The sequence below is a fragment of the Mya arenaria genome, chromosome 5 (genome assembly GCF_026914265.1).
Source record: "Mya arenaria isolate MELC-2E11 chromosome 5, ASM2691426v1".
Lineage (NCBI taxonomy): Eukaryota > Metazoa > Mollusca > Bivalvia > Myida > Myidae > Mya > Mya arenaria.
The window spans coordinates 438,623-458,204 of record NC_069126.1 but is presented as its reverse complement, the minus strand read 5'-3'; the positions used below and the strand labels follow the sequence as shown (position 1 = coordinate 458,204).

General features: G+C 36.8%; 2 protein-coding genes across 5 annotated transcripts in view; both read right to left on the bottom strand.

Annotated features, from left to right (window-relative positions):
- The window catches only part of LOC128234551 (semaphorin-5A-like), an 85,937-nt gene that overhangs the window by 37,312 nt on the left and 29,043 nt on the right, over nucleotides 1–19,582 (bottom strand). For all 4 annotated transcript variants that reach the window (XM_052948825.1, XM_052948824.1, XM_052948826.1 and 1 more), the window contains one exon: nucleotides 2,057–2,252. In XM_052948825.1, coding sequence (XP_052804785.1) covers nucleotides 2,057–2,192 — 136 coding nt within the window. In that variant the 5' untranslated portion in view covers nucleotides 2,193–2,252. The remainder of the gene's footprint in view (nucleotides 1–2,056; nucleotides 2,253–19,582) is intronic.
- Nucleotides 5,761–7,478, bottom strand: LOC128234355 (uncharacterized). Its single transcript, XM_052948552.1, has 2 exons — nucleotides 7,467–7,478; nucleotides 5,761–7,158 (listed from the first exon to the last, which is right to left on the bottom strand). The coding sequence occupies exons 1-2, from the start codon at nucleotides 7,476–7,478 to the stop codon at nucleotides 5,761–5,763; spliced, it is 1,410 nt and encodes a 469-aa protein (XP_052804512.1).

The following is a 19,582-nucleotide window of genomic DNA, read 5'->3' as shown; positions in this document are numbered from 1 at the left end:
AAAGCTGCTGCGACTATGTGAAATTGATGCAATCTACGAAGGATTCACGCTGCTGAGATTATGTGAAATTGATGCAATCTACAAAGGTTTCATTAACTGCTACTGCGACTATGTGAAATTGGTGCAATCTACAAAGGTTTCACGCTGCTGAGACTATGTGAAATTGATGCAATCTACAAAGGTTTCATACTGCTGCTGCGACGATGTGAAATTGGTGCAATCTACAAAGGTTTCATACTGCTGCTGCGACTATGTGAAATTGATGCAATCTACAAAGGTTTCAAACTGCTGCTGCGACTTCTGAAATTGGTTCAATCTACGAAGGTTTCACGCTACTGTGACTATGTGAAGTTGTTAATAAATATAGGCTTATACAAGAACAACAGACTCTTCTTGCAGAATACGCTCATAGGTGGAACATGAAAATATTTAATATACTCTGCAAGATTACTGGGTACTTGGATTTTATTTGTTTGACACATTTCCTATGATTTACTACTTTCATAGCAGGAGTGATTGCCCAAAACTGAAAAGTATTCAGTGCATCAAGTGTATCAAATTGAAATAACCAATATTTTGATAATTGTTATCAGCAATATCTTACAACTTGTTGACATATGATTGATAAGGTATTTCACACTTGGCAATCAGACTTTGTTTTCTGTCAAAACAGCTGAATCTGGTATCTCGACCACCTATCTGTATAAATATTGTCCCATGTAAGCTATCTGTTTAATCCTGTAACTTGTTGGCTTAGCAGATTAGATTTCGGCAAATCACCCTTGTTCGCTTTCAACACTAGACTGTCAAATGGCAGACCACAAGAGCCAAAACCATGTTGATAACAAACCAGATATTGTAGCATGTTTTATGGCTGATTCTAGAACATGGCCCATGAAATTATTGTCTTCAGTAAACAAAATGTTGGCAATATATAGAAATAAAACTTCATAGTCCAAGCTTCTTAGACGATTCTTTGCTCATTATAGGCTCCTATCATGTCTTATTAGGGCTCTTTGAAACTCAACACATTTGTGGACACACTGGAAATGTGTCAGTATACAGCATCAAAAACACCCTCACTGGAATGATCAATATGTTTCATGTTTTCTTGATGTTAAATGGACTTCTTCATGTCTGTAAATAGTGACCAATCAACATATAACATAACATTATAAATAATATTGTCATGATAACCACGAAACTTGGTCCACTTGTTCACATCTTACAGGTGGGTAAAGCAAGTACAATTACTCTTGCAAAAATACTGATTGAGGATAGCTGAAAAACATGATTTCACGTCACAGCATTACTTCAACAAGCATGTTTTATCAAAGTTCAAGTTTAATAAAATTCTTTATTGTTCAACATTTAGTGTCACTGTGATCAGCACATGTCAACAGGGGTCCATGCCATAAGATCTGTGTCAAGTGATAACAATTTTATACTGACTGAATGTCATGTAATGTTGTGGGCACATTTTGACACTAAATTTATTGTAAGTAAATAACCTGAAGCATTTGCAGACTTAAAGCCAAATACCTTATAACTGAGACAAGATACTTCAAACATGATTAATTGATTACTTGAAACCTAAGACAATTGTTAAGATCTTTATTGTTCTGACCTTTGACTCAGTCACTGAAATTGAGGGCCATAAATGTTTTTTTAAATACTGTTTTTGACTTAGCAGACTCTCAAAGCACATATTAAACTCACCCCCAAGTTGCTATATAAGAGTTTCTAACATAAGTTCTGGGTACCCAACACTATTATAATAGGGTAATTGGTTATTTAAGAGACTAATGCTTAGGTGCATTGGTAACAATATGGCAGCCAAGTTTTCAGACAGGGAAGGCATTGCTCACTTCCTTAGATATTGAATCAGAAAAAACATCACCTAAGTATCTATTAGGGCATGACAAAAATGTTAGGAGATGCTGCTGTGCTCTTTAGTTGACATGGAACTGATTAATGCCAAATTGCTAGGATAGCAATGGTAACAGGTATATTTACGATGAAATTATAGATATATAAACAAATATCCAGCACTCACCATCATAGGATATGTATCTGAAGTCAAACTCTCGTGGAAACTCTGGAGCCTGGTGGGCTGCGAGACAGAGGGAGATGATGGCACACCAGAGGAGACACCTGGGGGTGGCACACGGGGCCTCGAGCTTCTCACCCATACTTCACTGAGGTATGCTCCTGTACCGGGCCTCCACACATCCTTCCCACATCACCACAACCTGCCACAAGAATGATGTTTGTGAAAATCTTGGACAAAATGATGGGGAATTATAGTCAATGAAGCAGTGGCACTGGGACCTAGTTGTCCAGTCTTCACTGTGGTTTGGCTCCATTAATCCTCATCGGATATATTGCCTTATACTGCCACCAGAATCGTTGTCATGATTGACTTGAGGAATCACAATGGTTATTAAGGTATGTAAGAGTCTCAGTAGGTAAGTGGGTGGTCTTGTACTTTTAAGACTTTTCCAGAATGACAATGTGAATGGCACAAAACAACAACAACAACAACAACCCCATTGCTACATTTCCCCAATGCCAATGAGCATGGCCCAAATAAAGAACATTTTCACTGCTTCTGTCCACAATATAGAAACAGACAAGCTGAACATTCATAACCTATTTTGTAAATTATGTTTAAAAATGGATTGCATTTTTCCTCACAATATCTCCCAAAGGGTCATGTCAAAGCAGTATAACATGAAACAAAAACCCTGCACAAGATGGCATAAATCATTTTGAAGATGGCTTGAGTAATTATTTTCCCATTTAATACTGCAATATATTATTAAATTTAAACATTTATGGTTTTTATGGTACTATATTTATAAAGAAGAATGTATACTGGACTGAAAGTAAACAGAAAATGATTCATTGCATTATAGGGGCACCAAATAAAATTTATAAGTCTTCACTGATTCATAAAAAAGTAGCAGGGTTCATCCAAAATTCAAGAAGAGGACAGATGAAATACCATTATTCTTTTGAAGTCATTTCATATTACAAGTCATTTCTTCTTTATGGTATTATAAATCTAATCATGGAACTTTTTTTTTGATAAGTTTAATTTAAGCCCTGCATCTTAAAAAGAGTGGCCAATGGGAATAACTTATATTCTAGCCGGAGTAACCAAGAAGCATATCACAACAAATAGTCTAGACGGAGTAACCAAGGAGCATAACTCAACAAATAGTCTAGACGGAGCAACCAATGAGCATATCCCAACAAATAGTCTAGACGGAGGAACAAAGGAGCATACCTGAACAATTAGTCTCGAGGGAGTTACCAAGGAGCATAACTCAACAAATAGTCTAGACGAGGTAACCAAGGCGCATAACTCAACAAATAGTCTAGACAGAGTAACCAAGGTGCATAACTCAACAAACAGTCTAGATGGAGTAACCAAGGAGCATAACTCAACAAATAGTCTAGACAGATTAACCAAGGAGCATAACTCAACAAATAGTCTAGACGGAGTAACCAAGGAGCATAACTCAACAAATAGTCTAGACAGAGTAACCAAGGAGCATATCTGAACAATTGGTCTAGAGGGAGTTACTAAGAAGCATAACTCAACAAAAAGTCTAGACTTGGTAACCAAGGCGCATAACTCAACAAATAGTCTAGACAGAGTAACCAAGGTGCATAACTCAACAAACAGTCTAGATGGAGTAACCAAGGAGCATAACTCAACAAATAGTCTAGACAGATTAACCAAGGAGCATAACTCAACAAATAGTCTAGACGGAGTAACCAAGGAGCATAACTCAACAAATAGTCTAGACGGAGTAACCAAGGAGCATAACTCAACAAATAGTCTAGACAGAGTAACCAAGGAGCATATCTGAACAATTGGTCTAGAGGGAGTTACTAAGAAGCATAACTCAACAAATAGTCTAGACTTGGTAACCAAGGCGCATAACTCAACAAATAGTCTAGACAGAGTAACCAAGGTGCATAACTCAACAAATAGTCTAGACAGAGTAACCAAGGAGCATATCTGAACAATTGGTCTAGAGGGTGTTACCAAGAAGCATAACTCAACAAATAGTCTAGACTTGGTAACCAAGGCGCATAACTCAACAAATAGTCTAGACAGAGTAACCAAGGAGCATAACTCAACAAATAGTCCAAACGGAGTAACCAAGGCGCATAACTCAACAAATAGTCCAAACGGAGTAACCAAGGCGCATAACTCAACAAATAGTCTAGAGGAAGATACTACAACAAATATTCTTTACATATTGACTGAAGAGAATTAACTCAATACATATCGTAGAACTTTAAGAGTAATTGCATACATTTACTGTAATATTCTAATTGAGGAAATAAACTGTAAGTTGATATCTAAAACAGTTTCTGAATGATGTGCAACACTAGTCTTTGTATGATAGAGGTTGTAACCCCCTTTTAAAAAAAAAGGGATTTTTTTTTACATAGTACCTGTGACTGATAATTGTGGTGCCAAGTATGCACCCAGAATCCAAAATATGGCATAATTTAGTATGCAGACTCTCAAAATAGTTGAATATTATTTGTTTCTAAGGTTTCGTGTAGAAAATGAAGAAGGATTTGGTATGTGAAGTTTACACAATTTCTAATTTTGCCTTGAAAAACACATGCTAAAATGGCAATTACTTCTATTGATTTGCTTTTAAGACGTTGATATATAAAGTGCATTGCTAAATAAAAAGAAAGTGTGCATGGTTTATAAAGTTATTCTTATGTATGCACAGATGTGTTATAAAAATGTTTCATGTGTCCATCAAGTCATGAATGTGACACCACAAGTAACATGACACAATCTTATGTGTTACCTTCATACTCAAATTGTAATAAAAAATCTCAAATACAAAAATGTAGGTGCAGCACGCATAATACAAAATGCCTTGTTAGCATTCTGCATGAAAAAATGCAAACTAAAACATTAAGAAGTAAATATCAAATTTCAAATGAGACCTTTAAATGTTAGATCTTATAAATTAAACTACCTTAGTATGAGACACTTTCAATCTAGCCTGTAATGTAGAAGTATTACAGAATTTATCTTAAATTATATCTATCAGGATGGATATCAAGATAAATAAAAAAAAGTGTGTGGTTTTGAGTTATTCTAACCAAGCTGTGCAGACACTATTGTGGTGTTTTCAAGTATTGAAGTTTATTGTTTCTTATCCTTAAACATGTTATTAAAGGATAAGGTTTAAATGAAATATCATTGTACTTATAAAAAAATATAATATAATAATTAAAAATGAATAACTTACATCACACTGCAGAAAAATAGATTTAACATAGAGACCAACACAATACTGAGGTTCGTCTGTTATATTTTAGTATGAAAATTCTCAGCACAATTATACCCCAAAAATGAAATATCTTAAAAATTCACATAAATCATTTCATCCACTTGAACATTTATAATCCAATTAAGGTTCAAATAGAATTGCACAACACAATAGAGATTTTACTTAATAAATGTTTCTAAAGATTGTGGGCAAATATTTTTCCAAGTTATGTCACCCCACCAAAAGTCTCGGTGACCGATGAACGTACAATAAATCTTCAATTATACATGTCATGCCCAAGTCTCGACACATTTACTTATTACCCATATTATATATCTCCTAACCTTATGAACCATTGTAATGAATTGTTTATGAGCCAAGCTCACTATAATTTAATACAATTATTATATCAACTTAAATAAAACTAGTGCATTATAAGTTATACTGAAGGTGATTGGGAATGGGGGAAGGATGGCGGAATGGGATGTGGGTATGGTGAAAGTGATAGGGAATGGGGGCAGGGAAGGCAGAATGGGATGTGGGGATGGTGAAGGTGATAGGGAATGGGGGCAGGGAAGGCAGAATGGGATGTGGGGATGGTGAAGGTGATAGGGAATGGGGGCAGGGAAGGCAGAATGGGATGTGGGGATGGTGAAGGTGATAGGGAATTGCGGCAGGGAAGGCAGAATGGGATGTGGGGATGATGAAGGTGATAGGGAATGGGGGGAGGGAAGGCAGAATGGGATGTGTGGATGGTGAAGGTGATAGGGAATGGGGGGAGGGAAGGCAGAATGGGATGTGTGGATGGTGAAGGTGATAGGGAATGTGTGGAGGGAAGGCAGAATGGGATGTGTGGATGGTGAAGGTGATAGGGAATTGCGGCAGGGAAGGCAGAATGGGATGTGGGGATGATGAAGGTGATAGGGAATGGGGGCAGGGAAGGCAGAATGGGATGTGGGGATGGTGAAGGTGATAGGGAATGGGGGCAGGGTAGACAGAATTGGATGTGGGGATGGTGAAGGTGATAGGGAATGGGGGCAGGGAAGGCAGAATGGGATGTGGGGATGGTGAAGGTGATAGGGAATGGGGGCAGGGAAGGCAGAATGGGATGTGGGGATGGTGAAGGTGATAGGGAATGGGGGGAGGGTAGGCAGAATGGGATGTGGGGATGGTGAAGGTGATAGGGAATGGGGGCAGGGAAAGCAGAATGGGAAGTGGGGATGGTGAAGGTGATAGGGAATGGGGGCAGGGAAGGCAGAATGGGATGTGGGGATGGTGAAGGTGATAGGGAATGGGGGCAGGGAAGGCAGAATGGGATGTGGGGATGGTGAAGGTGATAGGGAATGTGGGCAGGGTAGGCAGAATGGGATGTGGGGATGGTGAAGGTGATAGGGAATGGGGGCAGGGTAGTCAGAATGGGATGTGTGGATGGTGAAGGTGATAGGGAATGGGGGCAGGGAAGGCAGAATGGGATGTGGGGATGGTGAAGGTGATAGGGAATGGGGGCAGGGAAGGCAGAATGGGATGTGTGGATGGTGAAGGTGATAGGGAATGGGGGCAGGGAAGGCAGAATGGGATGTGGGGATGGTGAAGGTGATAGGGAATGGGGGCAGGGAAGGCAGAATGGGATGTGGGGATGGTGAAGGTGATAGGGAATGGGGGCAGGGAAGGCAGAATGGGATGTGGGGATGGTGAAGGTGATAGGGAATGGGGGCAGGGAAGGCAGAATGGGATGTGGGGATGGTGAAGATGATATGATATGGGGGAGGGTTGGCAGATGAGAATGTGGGGATGGTGAAGGTGATAGGGAATCAGAGGAAGGGTTGGCATTGATAAACTATAGGTTTATAATTTATAATGTAAAATCAAGCAGAAATTTCATCAGTAAATAAGTTTATTTAATATAATTCTCTCATTAAGAATCTATTTTAGTCACTCAAATAGTAGTGTTAAGCTTATAATGTGCCTGAGTAGACATTGTCTAATGGACCACTTGACATTAAATCCCACATTAATTATGTTATTGAAGATAAAATAACATGTTAAACCCTCATTTCTGATAAAAAAGAGATAGGTCCATTAACTTTATATAAATCAACTCTGTTTATCATAGCAATTCTTTAATAGAAAGTGACATTAACTTACATTAATTATCATGTTATGAGAAATCTATCCATTTAAATAATTCTGTTTTAGTTTGTTGATATTTTTTCATAACTGCATCACCTACCAAAGATGATGATTTTGATTCTGATCACCCCCCCCCCATCCCACAATATTGTATGATTACATGTAAAGATCACACATTATGATTGCATTCATGATATATATATGGTGCATGCTGTCATAATGTGTGTGATCTTTTCAGAGAAGACTAAAAATATTGCTCAATCAAACAAACACAGTCCTTGTATTTCATTTACAGCTACATGTAAAGACTACTTCTTACACAAGAGTTGCACTCATTCACCCTTTTTGAATTAACTCACACAGATTCTGAGGTTTCCCACAACATAACTTCTATTAGTTAATACATATGATGGTGCCAACCATCCTATAAACATGTATGTTACACTTAAGTATGTTGAAGTTACGATAAATTTACTTGAAGGAAGCATTAGTGATAATAAATTGTAAGATGTGAAAAAATAACAGCCATTTTGCACAAACATACATGATTTTTTTCAAAATCAGTCAAATTCAGTTTTTTAAATAATTGGTTATTAATGTCAGTGTTCGACACTAACGGGGTCCCGGGATCCCGAGGACACCAATTTTTCAGGAGGGACACCTGAACTTCGAAGTCCGGTATTCCGTCGGGACACTTAAATTTTTGACTGATAACCGCTAAATATCAATAAATAAGTAGCATTTAATTAATTTATTACCTAAATTCTAACTCCCCTAAATTTCTTGACAGCACATGTCAAAACGATATTATTAATTATCGTTATCGGACTCATCAAAGCGAAAGTATAGCTGACTATTTGACTATAGTTACGTCATGAATCTATAAATAAACAGGTCATTTCACAAGGCGCATGCAGGTTAACGCTTCCGTTTTGTTATTTACATTTTAAACAAGGTCAGAGCTGACAGAGATTTATTATCGGTAAAATACTTATGTGGAATTGTTTTGCTTATGTGTCAGAATCGCCCAAAAAGATGCCAACTCTGGTGATACCTTTTTATATAATATGATACGACCTTTGAGTATTTACAGTAACATTTACGACACAAAAGAACTGCATCCTACATTCAGCATTCTTTGTTAATTGGCATTCAACTTATCAATATTCTTTGTTAATTTTAAAGACATATATTTTATGCTTTGATAAAAAAATAATAGAAATTTGCAGGGTTTTATTCATTAATTCAATCAATTTATAAAATTTTATGACTTTTTGGCGCGAAAATTAACATGTATACACAATTTTTGGTCGTCTGCTCTTCCGGTATGCACTACGACTGTTGGGCAGTCTGATTGATTTATCAACAGCTCTACTAAATATTGATTGGAGTTTTCACAAGCCAGATGTAATAATCCTACAGTTTCTTAATGAAAAGCACCGACATTTGACATGACCCTGAACCATGATGTATTGTATGCGTATTTTCCAAAAATCTAAAAATAGTAACAACATCAAGTTTTTGTTTACATTGTATCCATCTCTGTTTTTGACTGAAAACAAAAGGGACTTAGACATTCTCCCGCTTTTGAACCCAATCTACCAACTTAGAGACCAAAATATACCTCACTGCCATTCAGTGCTACTAACCTGTCATTACATGCTGCTGAAAACATGTATAATATGGTGGTGTATACTTGCATTACAAATTGAAAAGTAAATGGATGTTGAATTTAATATTAAAGCAGGCTCAAAAATGTAAAAAGTGGAAGGGACTCCTAATTTCAGGAAGGGACACCTGATTTCAAATGTTGGTGTCCCTTCGGGATCCCTTGGAAAAATGGTTAGTGTCGACCCCTGAATGTAGTCAATCAATTTCATGTTTTATAGCTTTAATATTGAATATCATTACAACATTGAACAAGCAATAAAAGGAAGGTCATGCTAATTATGTAAGATATTTACATTCCTGAATAATCATAATGTTCCATAGATGATGGACATAATATATTCTGAAGAGAAAGTCAAGTCATGTAAACATTACTTTATTTGAAACATCCATCAAATGTTGACATTCAATTATTTACTAAAGAGGCAGGACAAAAAAGCCCTTAAGGCCTAAAATATGATTTATAAATGTTTATGACAGTCTGGGATACACATATGCACTGAGGTCCTGCTTGTAATGCTACCGTTCTCTGTACTCTGTATGACATTTATTTGTGTGGTCGATGATTAAAAAGAACTTAAACATATTAAACAGAATTTAACTTTGAATTTCATTCATAAAAAAGCCATTTTCTTCAATGGACTTTTATCCAGGAGCCACTATGTCTCCACTGAACGAGCACCTTTACTTGTATTTTTTACTGATTCCTTTCACAATCCACCACCAGTTATCTAGCTTACCTTTTTAAGTTGATTTATAAAAGATAAGAGGTAATATCAGAGACATATATGATTTTTATTACACCCTGACCAGACTTTTTGGCTAATATATGGGAATTATATTCTTGTCCAATAAAACATTCACAATATTCCTTCATGAATGTCTCATTAATATAGCTTCCTAAAAAATTGATTATATTGAAATATTGTAAAATATCAACAACAATTATTCCTGACATTTTAGTAAGATTATACACAAGATTTTTTTACTTCCAAAGAATTGTACTCAGAAATTAATAGTGATATGAAGAATAATTCTCCCAAGAAACAACATAGCAGTGTGGCACTGATGGTTCCCAAGAAACTACAAAGCAAGTTTGGCACTGATGCTTTCCCAAGAAACTAAATAGCAGTTTGGAACTGATGCTTCCCAAGAAACTACATAGCAGTTTGACTCTGATGCTAATCCCAAGAAACTACATAGCAGTTTGGCACTGATGGTTACCAATAGTCTACATAGCAGTTTGACTCTGATGCTAATCCCAAGAAAATACATAGCAGTTTGGCACTGATGGTTACCAAGAAACTACATAGCAGTTTGGCACTGATGGTTACCAAGAAACTACATAGCAGTTTGGCACTGATGGTTACCAATAAACTACATAGCAGTTTGACTCTGATGCTAATCCCAAGAAATTACATAGCAGTTTGGCACTGATCCTTCATAAGAAACTACATAGCAGTTTGGCACTGATGCTTCATAAGAAACTACATAGCAGTTTGGCACTGATGCTTCATAAGAAACTACATAGCGGTTTGGCACTGATGGTTACCAATAGTCTACATAGCAGTTTGACTCTGATGCTAATCCCAAGAAACTACATAGCAGTTTGGCACTGATGGTTACCAAGAAACTACATAGCAGTTTGGCACTGATGGTTACCAATAAACTACACAGCAGTTTGACTCTGATGCTAATCCCAAGAAATTACATAGCATTTGGCACTGATGCTTCATAAGAAACTACATAGCAGTTTGGCACTGATGCAAATATGCCAATGCTCTAATGCCAGATTGTTTTTTTAAATACAATCTATCCCTAGAGAGCAGCAATTTTCCCCATCTACCCTGACCCTTATATTGCCTACAGCCTGCACATATCACTCTTCTCTAGCTTTAAACTCCTCAAGTGTAGGTACTTGAAGTCCATTGACCATTCTTGACAAGGTCTTAACTATATACTGTGAGGTCATCCCAGGTCAACAAATGTCTGGAAACTCTCAGACAAGGTGATCATTTCTGTTATCCCAATAATAAAAGCACTAGACCATCTGTATGTAATGCCTGCCATAATTGCTGTTTGAACACTCTGTGTCAGGTCCATTAATTGCCAATAATCTCACCATAACTTCTGGCTTCCTGGCCAAGGCTGGTGCCAAGTCTATAGGTTAAGGTAGAGTAACCTCAATAAGTAGACATATCCACACCAAGTGTGAAAAAAATTGTGATCATGTTCTGTTTATGCCTTAACTTGTTGAAGACATGGCACTTATTCAAAAGTCCTGCAAGTTTTCAGAACACCTCAGTTATTGTGAATTTAATTTCTACTAGCATTCATTTTCCATCACCCTCTCTAGATCTTAAATCCATTCCTATAAGAAGACTGTGCAAATTTGGTCAAGAACCTGAATTAAACAGCATTTATAGAGGTCAAGACAATGTCCATTGACAGTTACACATGTAGTACAGGTCTGTCAGGCATGTATCCTCTGTGCTAATGATGTAGAAAATGAATGCCATTCACTCCATATTATGACAAGTTGACAGTGACACAAATGACCGTAAATACAGCTACATTTCACCTGGACTTGGAGTACGGGCTATAAATCAACTTATTTGAGCATTATAGCAAAAGAAATTGACAAATTGATTATCAGTTTTGCAAGAACATTTATTATATATGAATTTCAATGAGATTGTTTTGTTTTGACTGATGCCAGATAAGCAATAGATTAAACGCAAAATGGCTGAATTTGCTCATGAAAACTCAACTTTAGTACAATCATGCAAATAAGGACAATTCCCAGCACTTACAGGGCCATTATGTAACCACCAAATACTCCTAAATTACAAGGAAGTCCATTTTTATCTGCAATTTCTCACACAGAATTGGCACAATTTCCTGTTGGGTAAATTTGGCTGGTGATCGAGCCATAAAAAAAACCAGTTCAATTCTTTTGGATTGAGCTAATATCTGTTAACATTTCCAAGAAAATATTTTTTATAATGTCATGAAACGTTTTGCCACTGGCTTTGTGAAAAATCTTTAATGCCAGCCATTTTACACTTTTGTTCAAAATAATGGACATTTGTAATTGTGGGCATCATGGGTAAACAGCCATTCTTTGGTTTATTTTGCACTAAAAACCAACAGCAACATAAACAGAGATTGGGGGTATAAAGAAAAATTGCTGCTTAAAGGTTTGATCTAAAAAATTTATGGTTTTCACGTTTGCGGTGAAATCAGAACAGAACTCAGATGGCATCACATTTAGAAAGTTACTCATGTGCCCAAAGAAATGGCACGTGAAATGTGCGGTGTTGCAGGTTCCGTGCAATAACACATGGAATATGTTAGCTTGTGTGTGGGCTGAGCAATAGAAGTATATTAATCTTAACATGTTACCCCAATAAATGTCTCTATCTGCAGAAACAAAATCTCCAAAGCCTTATGGGGCTGCCCCACCCTGAAAAATTATTGTTATTCTATAATAGTTAAATTATATAATAGAAAAATCTTTCAGAATTCATCCAAGTCAAAACATATTTCTAAGCAATTGTCTCGAAAATAACAAAAAATACTATGAATCATTAAGAAATAGTTTAATGTGACAGATAATTGATGTTTGTTTCAAACACAACCCATTACCATCTTGAAATGAACAGCCAAGCAACAGAAATGTTCAAGTTAAAACGAAATATTAGATACTAATCCTAGGGTTGTTGACAAAGTCATGAAACATTGCAGTGAGGTGATAAACTTCCATTGTTCGGAGGGCGGGTCAAGTAGGCACAAGTCTGGTCCTCAAATTAGGGCCTCATGACCCTTGATAAAGTCAAACTCCATTACTTTAACCAAGCCCCAGCAGAGACCTAACCAGGGAATGGTAAATATTAATTAAATAAACAATACAGAAAACAACAAAACTGTTTGATACAATCAGAAGACAACATTTTAACAAACAGTTCTAGGGACAATTAGATGGTGAAGAGAAATCATTGAAGCCAATGAGCTGTATCATGGTAATTCAGCATTTTTAAGAGAATTGTTACTTATATTAATTTTATTGATTCAACAAACAGTTTCATTCCCATTTAGAAAAACACATAAATTTGTAAATAATGTTAAGAGCAACAAGCAACATAGTATGTGCTTATAAACAGGTGTAAAGTTTAACTTTCACAACATTGTTGACACAATAAATTAAATTTAACAATGTTTTTGTTTATTTTTGGTGATCTATTACAAATGTAAACACTCCACATAGAATGGAAACATAGGTCAGACCTACAGGTGGTTTGGGAGGTGAAATTTCACTCCAATGTAACATTATCTTGTAAATTATTTCACAATTTATTGCTAAATTGACAGAAATGATCGACCTCCAAATGAGCTATGAAAACCACAACACAAGGTTTTCAGACTTGGTAGCAAAGAGTACTAAAACATATGATGCATTCAAAATTGCACTTGTTTTTTTATGGTTTCACTGTCTCAGTCAGGATTTTAGGTTTGATTCTTCTTAAAACATGTCTGTGTATGGTCTTTGGCAATGTTTGTACTAAGTTTTTTTTTCAATATCTTGAACAGGATTTGAGTGATTTCCAAAATGTAAGTTTTTGCATGATGTAACAACTGCTGACAAGATTAAAACCAAAGCCTTAACAATACCTTGACATTTTTCTTCGAAAAAACAGATAATGATAAGTAAGTTCTGTTCACATTCATGACCAAAATTTGGCTGGAGCCCAGGGTCCCACAGAGAAAACACATCTTTCACAGCCTTAGTAGCAGTTATGTTTTGTGAAGATTTTATCATATTTTATTGGTAAAATGAAAATGTGAAAACACTTGTTGTGAACTTTGGCACCTTGGTGAATGTAGGCTAAAAAACATTAATTTTATAGCACCTCAGCTTGATCACGTTTACATTTTACTTGAATTAAAACTAAAAAAAGGAAGTCTTTAATTCGATTGGGACACATAGCTGATGTCTCCTGTTTGAGACCAGATAGCACTATGACATGAAAAGTGAAGAAGTCGCGCTACTATTTCAATGATCTGGAATTTCCTATCATTGTCATAACAATGTCTTGTGATGTCTAAACGTTGTCTGGACGGTGTCCTGTGCAATGGGTATGATCTGGAAAAATATTTCATTGCCATTTCTTGCCGATTGAGGTCAGATATTGCCGATGTCTTCTGTCAGTGTCAGTGTCTTGGATCACTGTCTGATCTCTGTCGGCATCGGGGAAATTCAGGACGCTGTCGGAACAGATTTGGTTGTTTTTACTATGTGAAAGATACAATTCGGATTGAGAATGGGATAATCGGGACAAAATTAGCTGGAAATAGCTGATTGAGGATGCTTCATGAAAAATATCTGTCTTGACATGACTAAATAATTTTTTGTCCAAATTTTTGAATTTCCAGTCAAGAATCACAGGATCTTAATCAGACTTTTGACCAACTTTAATCTGGAATGTCCTATTAAGGTCAGCAGTAAAAATTGTGAATGTGTGACTGAGGCATTACCAAACAAAATATTAACAAGTAACCTATCAATGTATTTCTTGCCCATCCTACACACACCCAGGCAGAAAAAGGCTGCATGTGATGCCCTTGGACAAATCACTGTCTCATAGAATGGCTTATCAGATATCATCTACATGGTTCAACTCTCAGAGTGTTACATTAATTCAACCTTAAGTATTGCTACAAAGTTCTTGTGACAATGAGAAAAGCCTGTAGTAATGTTTTCTAAAGTCAATGACTCCTTAATATTGACATCAATGTGCTACAAGGCAAATTAATTCCCTCCCTTTTCTCTGATCAAACATTTGAGGATAAAGGCTTGTACTGAATTTCAACAAAAATCCAATTAATTTTAAAAGATCTTGAAGCAATAAAAAACAACAAAGCCTCAAATAGTTTACTTAAATAAAAAACGTAGAAAACAAAACACCAAGTGTCTACATCTTGTACGCGAAATGGGATACTTATGGACGTGGAGACAACAAAAATAATTGGAAGATTCGATGAACATTTAATGGGCCAAACCCAGTGTAAACCAAAACCAAAATTGGCTAATAAAGTATTATGACCTTCCACCAAGACAAGTAGAGCCAATTTTCCGCCTGGTGTTTAAATTGATTGGATTACCAGCAAGAAACACTACACTTTAATAAAGGCAGTTGATATAAATTCTTGACTATAAAGGTTCACCTTGTGGGTTCATTATGCCAAGCCCAACATCAAACTAGCTGTCAACAGGAAAATGAGTGGTTTTGCATATCTGTAAATGGCGTGACAAAAAGATGTAGTCACTGTAGACATTTTGACTTAAAGCAGCAATCTGACAAATGACCATTACAAAATATCACACATGGGAACATAATTGACTGTAAACATGAAGTCAACCCAGCATCATCATATATTTTCTACATCATTAGGTTGTATGACAGGACACTAATGTTACACATAATTTACATCATAACCTAAATCAAGAGGAACAATTTACAAAATACTGTAAATCACTGTGTATAGGACCCTAGCAAAGATAAAGACATAGTCAAAAATATATGAGAAAAATCGAGTTGAAAAAAACTTAAAACCTCTATAAATACTATAAATAGGACCCAGTGAAAAAAATTGACAAGTACCAAAATCACAGCGCACAGTGATGCCACAGTATGCATGCTTATTTGTTATTTTTTTAATAGTACTGATCGCTATTTAGTCAGTATATCATATTTTTGACTCTATACAAGACTGATATTGTTTAATTGGGAAAATGGTTGTAATTAAGCGTGCAAGGTTCTCAAAGACACGAACCCTACCCATTGAATAGGACTTTTATGGTACTGCAAACTGATGCCTTGATAATCAAGCTTAAATAAATAAGTACAAACCTATAATTTCTATGATTTAAACTGTTGTATACAGCTTGTATACTTTTATAGAAACTGCAAAATGGAAGTTTGAAATTTTTCAGACAGAAATCCTTTGTCTTTAATTGCGTTGCACAGATTATGATATCACAAAATGTATCTCCCTTTTCTGTTTTGCACTGCCAGATTTTTGATGATGCAAAACGCACAGGTGTAGATACTTTTTCAAACATTTGCATAAACGTGTCAGTCGATAAAGATTTATCATGCTCTTATCTGGCAAACTTTCTTTGCAGAGTGCTAAATGTGTTAAATATTTGCAACCTCAGTGCCCCCACTCCAAATGATGATGGCCTGCAATACAGTTTGCATTTGTCTTAATTCCAATGGCTTTAAAAGGCGCATGCAGTGTCTATTCTTCCAGAGATGAAAGTATGGGTGTAATGCAGATAAAGCCCATCACATAATATCGCAATCACCTGGTATTTGCCAAATCAATAGTTATATTCTTTCCTAAAACATTAAGATTTTGTCAACTTTCCAATACAACACTGTAAAACACAACAGGGTTGAAGGAACACAAGCGGGTAGAAGGAACACAACAGGGTAGAAGGAACACAACAGGGTTGAAGGAACACAACGGGGTAGAAGAAACACAAAAGGATAGAAGAAACACAACAGGTTAGAAGGAACAGAATGGGTTTTAAATAGAAGAAACACAATATTTTAGAAGGAACAAAACAGGGTAGAAGGAACACGCTGGGTTAGAAGAAACACAACAGGGTAGAAGGAACACAAAGGGTTAGAAGAAACACAAAAGGATAGAAGAAACACAACAGGGTAGAAGGAACAGAATGGGTTTTAAATAGAAGAAACACAATATTTTAGAAGGAACAAAACAGGGTAGAAGGAACACGCTGGGTTAGAAGAAACACAACAGGGCAGAAGGAACACAACAGGGTAGAAGGAACACAAAGGGTTAGATGGAACACAACATGGTTGAAGGAACACAACAGGGTAGAAGGAACACAACAGGGTAGAAGGAACACAACAGGGTAGAAGGAACACAAAGGGTTAGATGGAACACAACATGGTTGAAGGAACACAACAGGGTAGAAGGAACACAACAGGGTAGAAGGAACACAACGGGGTAGAAGAAACACAAAAGGATAGAAGAAACACAACAGGGTAGAAGGAACAGAATGGGTTTTAAATAGAAGAAACACAATATTTTAGAAGGAACAAAACAGGGTAGAAGGAACACGCTGGGTTAGAAGAAACACAACAGGGCAGAAGGAACACAACGGGGTAGAAGGAACACAAAGGGTTAGATGGAACACAACATGGTTGAAGGAACACAACAGGGTAGAAGGAACACAATAGGTTAGACGGAACACAACAGGGTAGAAGGAACACAACAGGTAGAAGGAACACAACAGGTTAGAAGGAACACAACAGGTTAGAAGGAACAAGATGGGTTAGAAGGAACACGATGGGTTAGAAGGGACACGACAGGTTAGAAGGAACACAAGCGGGTAGAAGGAACACAACAGGGTAGAAGGAACACAACAGGTAAGAAGGAACACAACAGGGTAGAAGGAACACAATGGATTAGAAGGAACACAACAGGATAGAAGGAACACAACAGGTTAGAAGGAACACAACAGGTTAGAAGGAACAGGTTAGAAGGAACACAACAGGGTAGAAGGAACGCAACAGGTTAGAAGGAACACAAGCGGGTAAAAGAAACACAATGGGTTAGAAGGAACACAACAGGGTAGAAGGAACATGACAGGGTAGAAGGAACACGATGGGTTAGAAGCAAACATAACAGGGTACAAGGAATGCAGTAGAATAGAATGATCACAGCCAGGTAGAAGATTCATAAAGGGTTAGAAAGAACAAGTAGAAAGATCACAGCAATGTAGAATGATAACAACGGGGTAGAAGGAACACAACAAGGTAGAAGGAATGCAACAAGTTAGAACAATCATGATCTACAACTTTAAGGCTTTTAAATTAGCACCATTATAGTCTCTATGAGTTCGGATTTTACAGAGATATGTTTTAAAAAGATAGTTTCAAAATTGTTAGATGAGTTATCCTCAAAATTACTTTTCAATAAAAAATATTGTGTCATAAGTTTCGTATAATAAGTAAATAGATTAAAGAAAACTCATTAAACCAGTGAAACTACCTGTGCAACATACTTATTTTCTAAATGAATCCTTGCAGAAATAATTTTAATAGCAATCTCTTGAAGCCCATGTGCACACCTGATGCAAATTCAATAAACCCGGTAGATTGTTTTCAAACTGTATACTCACCCCCACACAAGGTCTGATTGCAAATATTTCAAGCCTTTATGTTTAAAGGCCTTACAATGCAAATTCCATAACCGGAAATCATACAGTCATCATGACTCATTTTACAAAAAAGCTGCAGATGCAATGCCCATTTGGGGACTGATATTCCCTGTTTCTCATAAAAAGTATTCAAGGGGTTTCAAAGGGTTTCCTAGGCAGTATTCATTACTAACCAGGGTGGTATGCCCTAAGAAGAAACTTTCCAGTACCCAGACTCTCAAATTTATCTAAAGAACATTTGGAAACTTGTTTATGGATGCACCTACAAGGACAACAAGAGCACTAGGGTGCAAACACTAATGCTTGTCAGTGTCTCAGCATGCAGACAATGTATTTTCGGAAACTCTTCTGAAACTGAAGGTTGATACAGGCCAGAACTTAAAAATTGTGGTTTGTGAGATAAATCAAAGTTGACCTGTAATTTATGGTGTTAAACAGGTGTACAAAAGTTACTTAAACCTTTCTTTCCTTTCATGATGTATTGTTTGGTCAAAACCAACCTACCAAGTGACCTACAAGCTCACTTCACCCCCCCACCCCCACCCCCCACCTAACTTTGATTCAAAATGTATTTTAAAATGTTTGTCAAACAAGAGGGCCATGGTGGCCCTAAATCGCTCACCTGAGGAAAAGAGTTTAACCTTTGTCATCAATATAGCTTGATATTTGTTCTCAAAGAATATTGAAAAACATACTGGTCAAACATGTTGCCTGGATAATCACTGACAGGACTTGTCAGAGTTCCCTGCACACTGCACTTGTCACAGTTTCCTGCACAATGACAGGACTTGTCGATTGACTGAACACTGACAGGATTTTGTATAGTTGCCTGCACACTGACAGGACTTGATGATTGACTGCACACTGACAGGACTTTGTTCAGTTGCCTGCACACTGACAGGACTTGATAATTGACTGCACACTGACAGCACTTGGTACAGATACCTGCACACTGACAGGACTTTTTTCAGTTGCCTGCACACTGACAGGACTTGTTCATTTGCCTGCACACTGACAGGACTTCATTCAATTGCCTGCAAACTGACAAAACTATGTTCAATTGCTTGCACACTAAAATAACTTTTAGTGTAGATACACAAACAACAAACATTGCACCATCCAATAACATGTACATCATTTGTTCCTGTGTAAGGCTTATTCACTATCCACACAGAAGATAAGATTTGTTGTTTTGAATAATCTACAT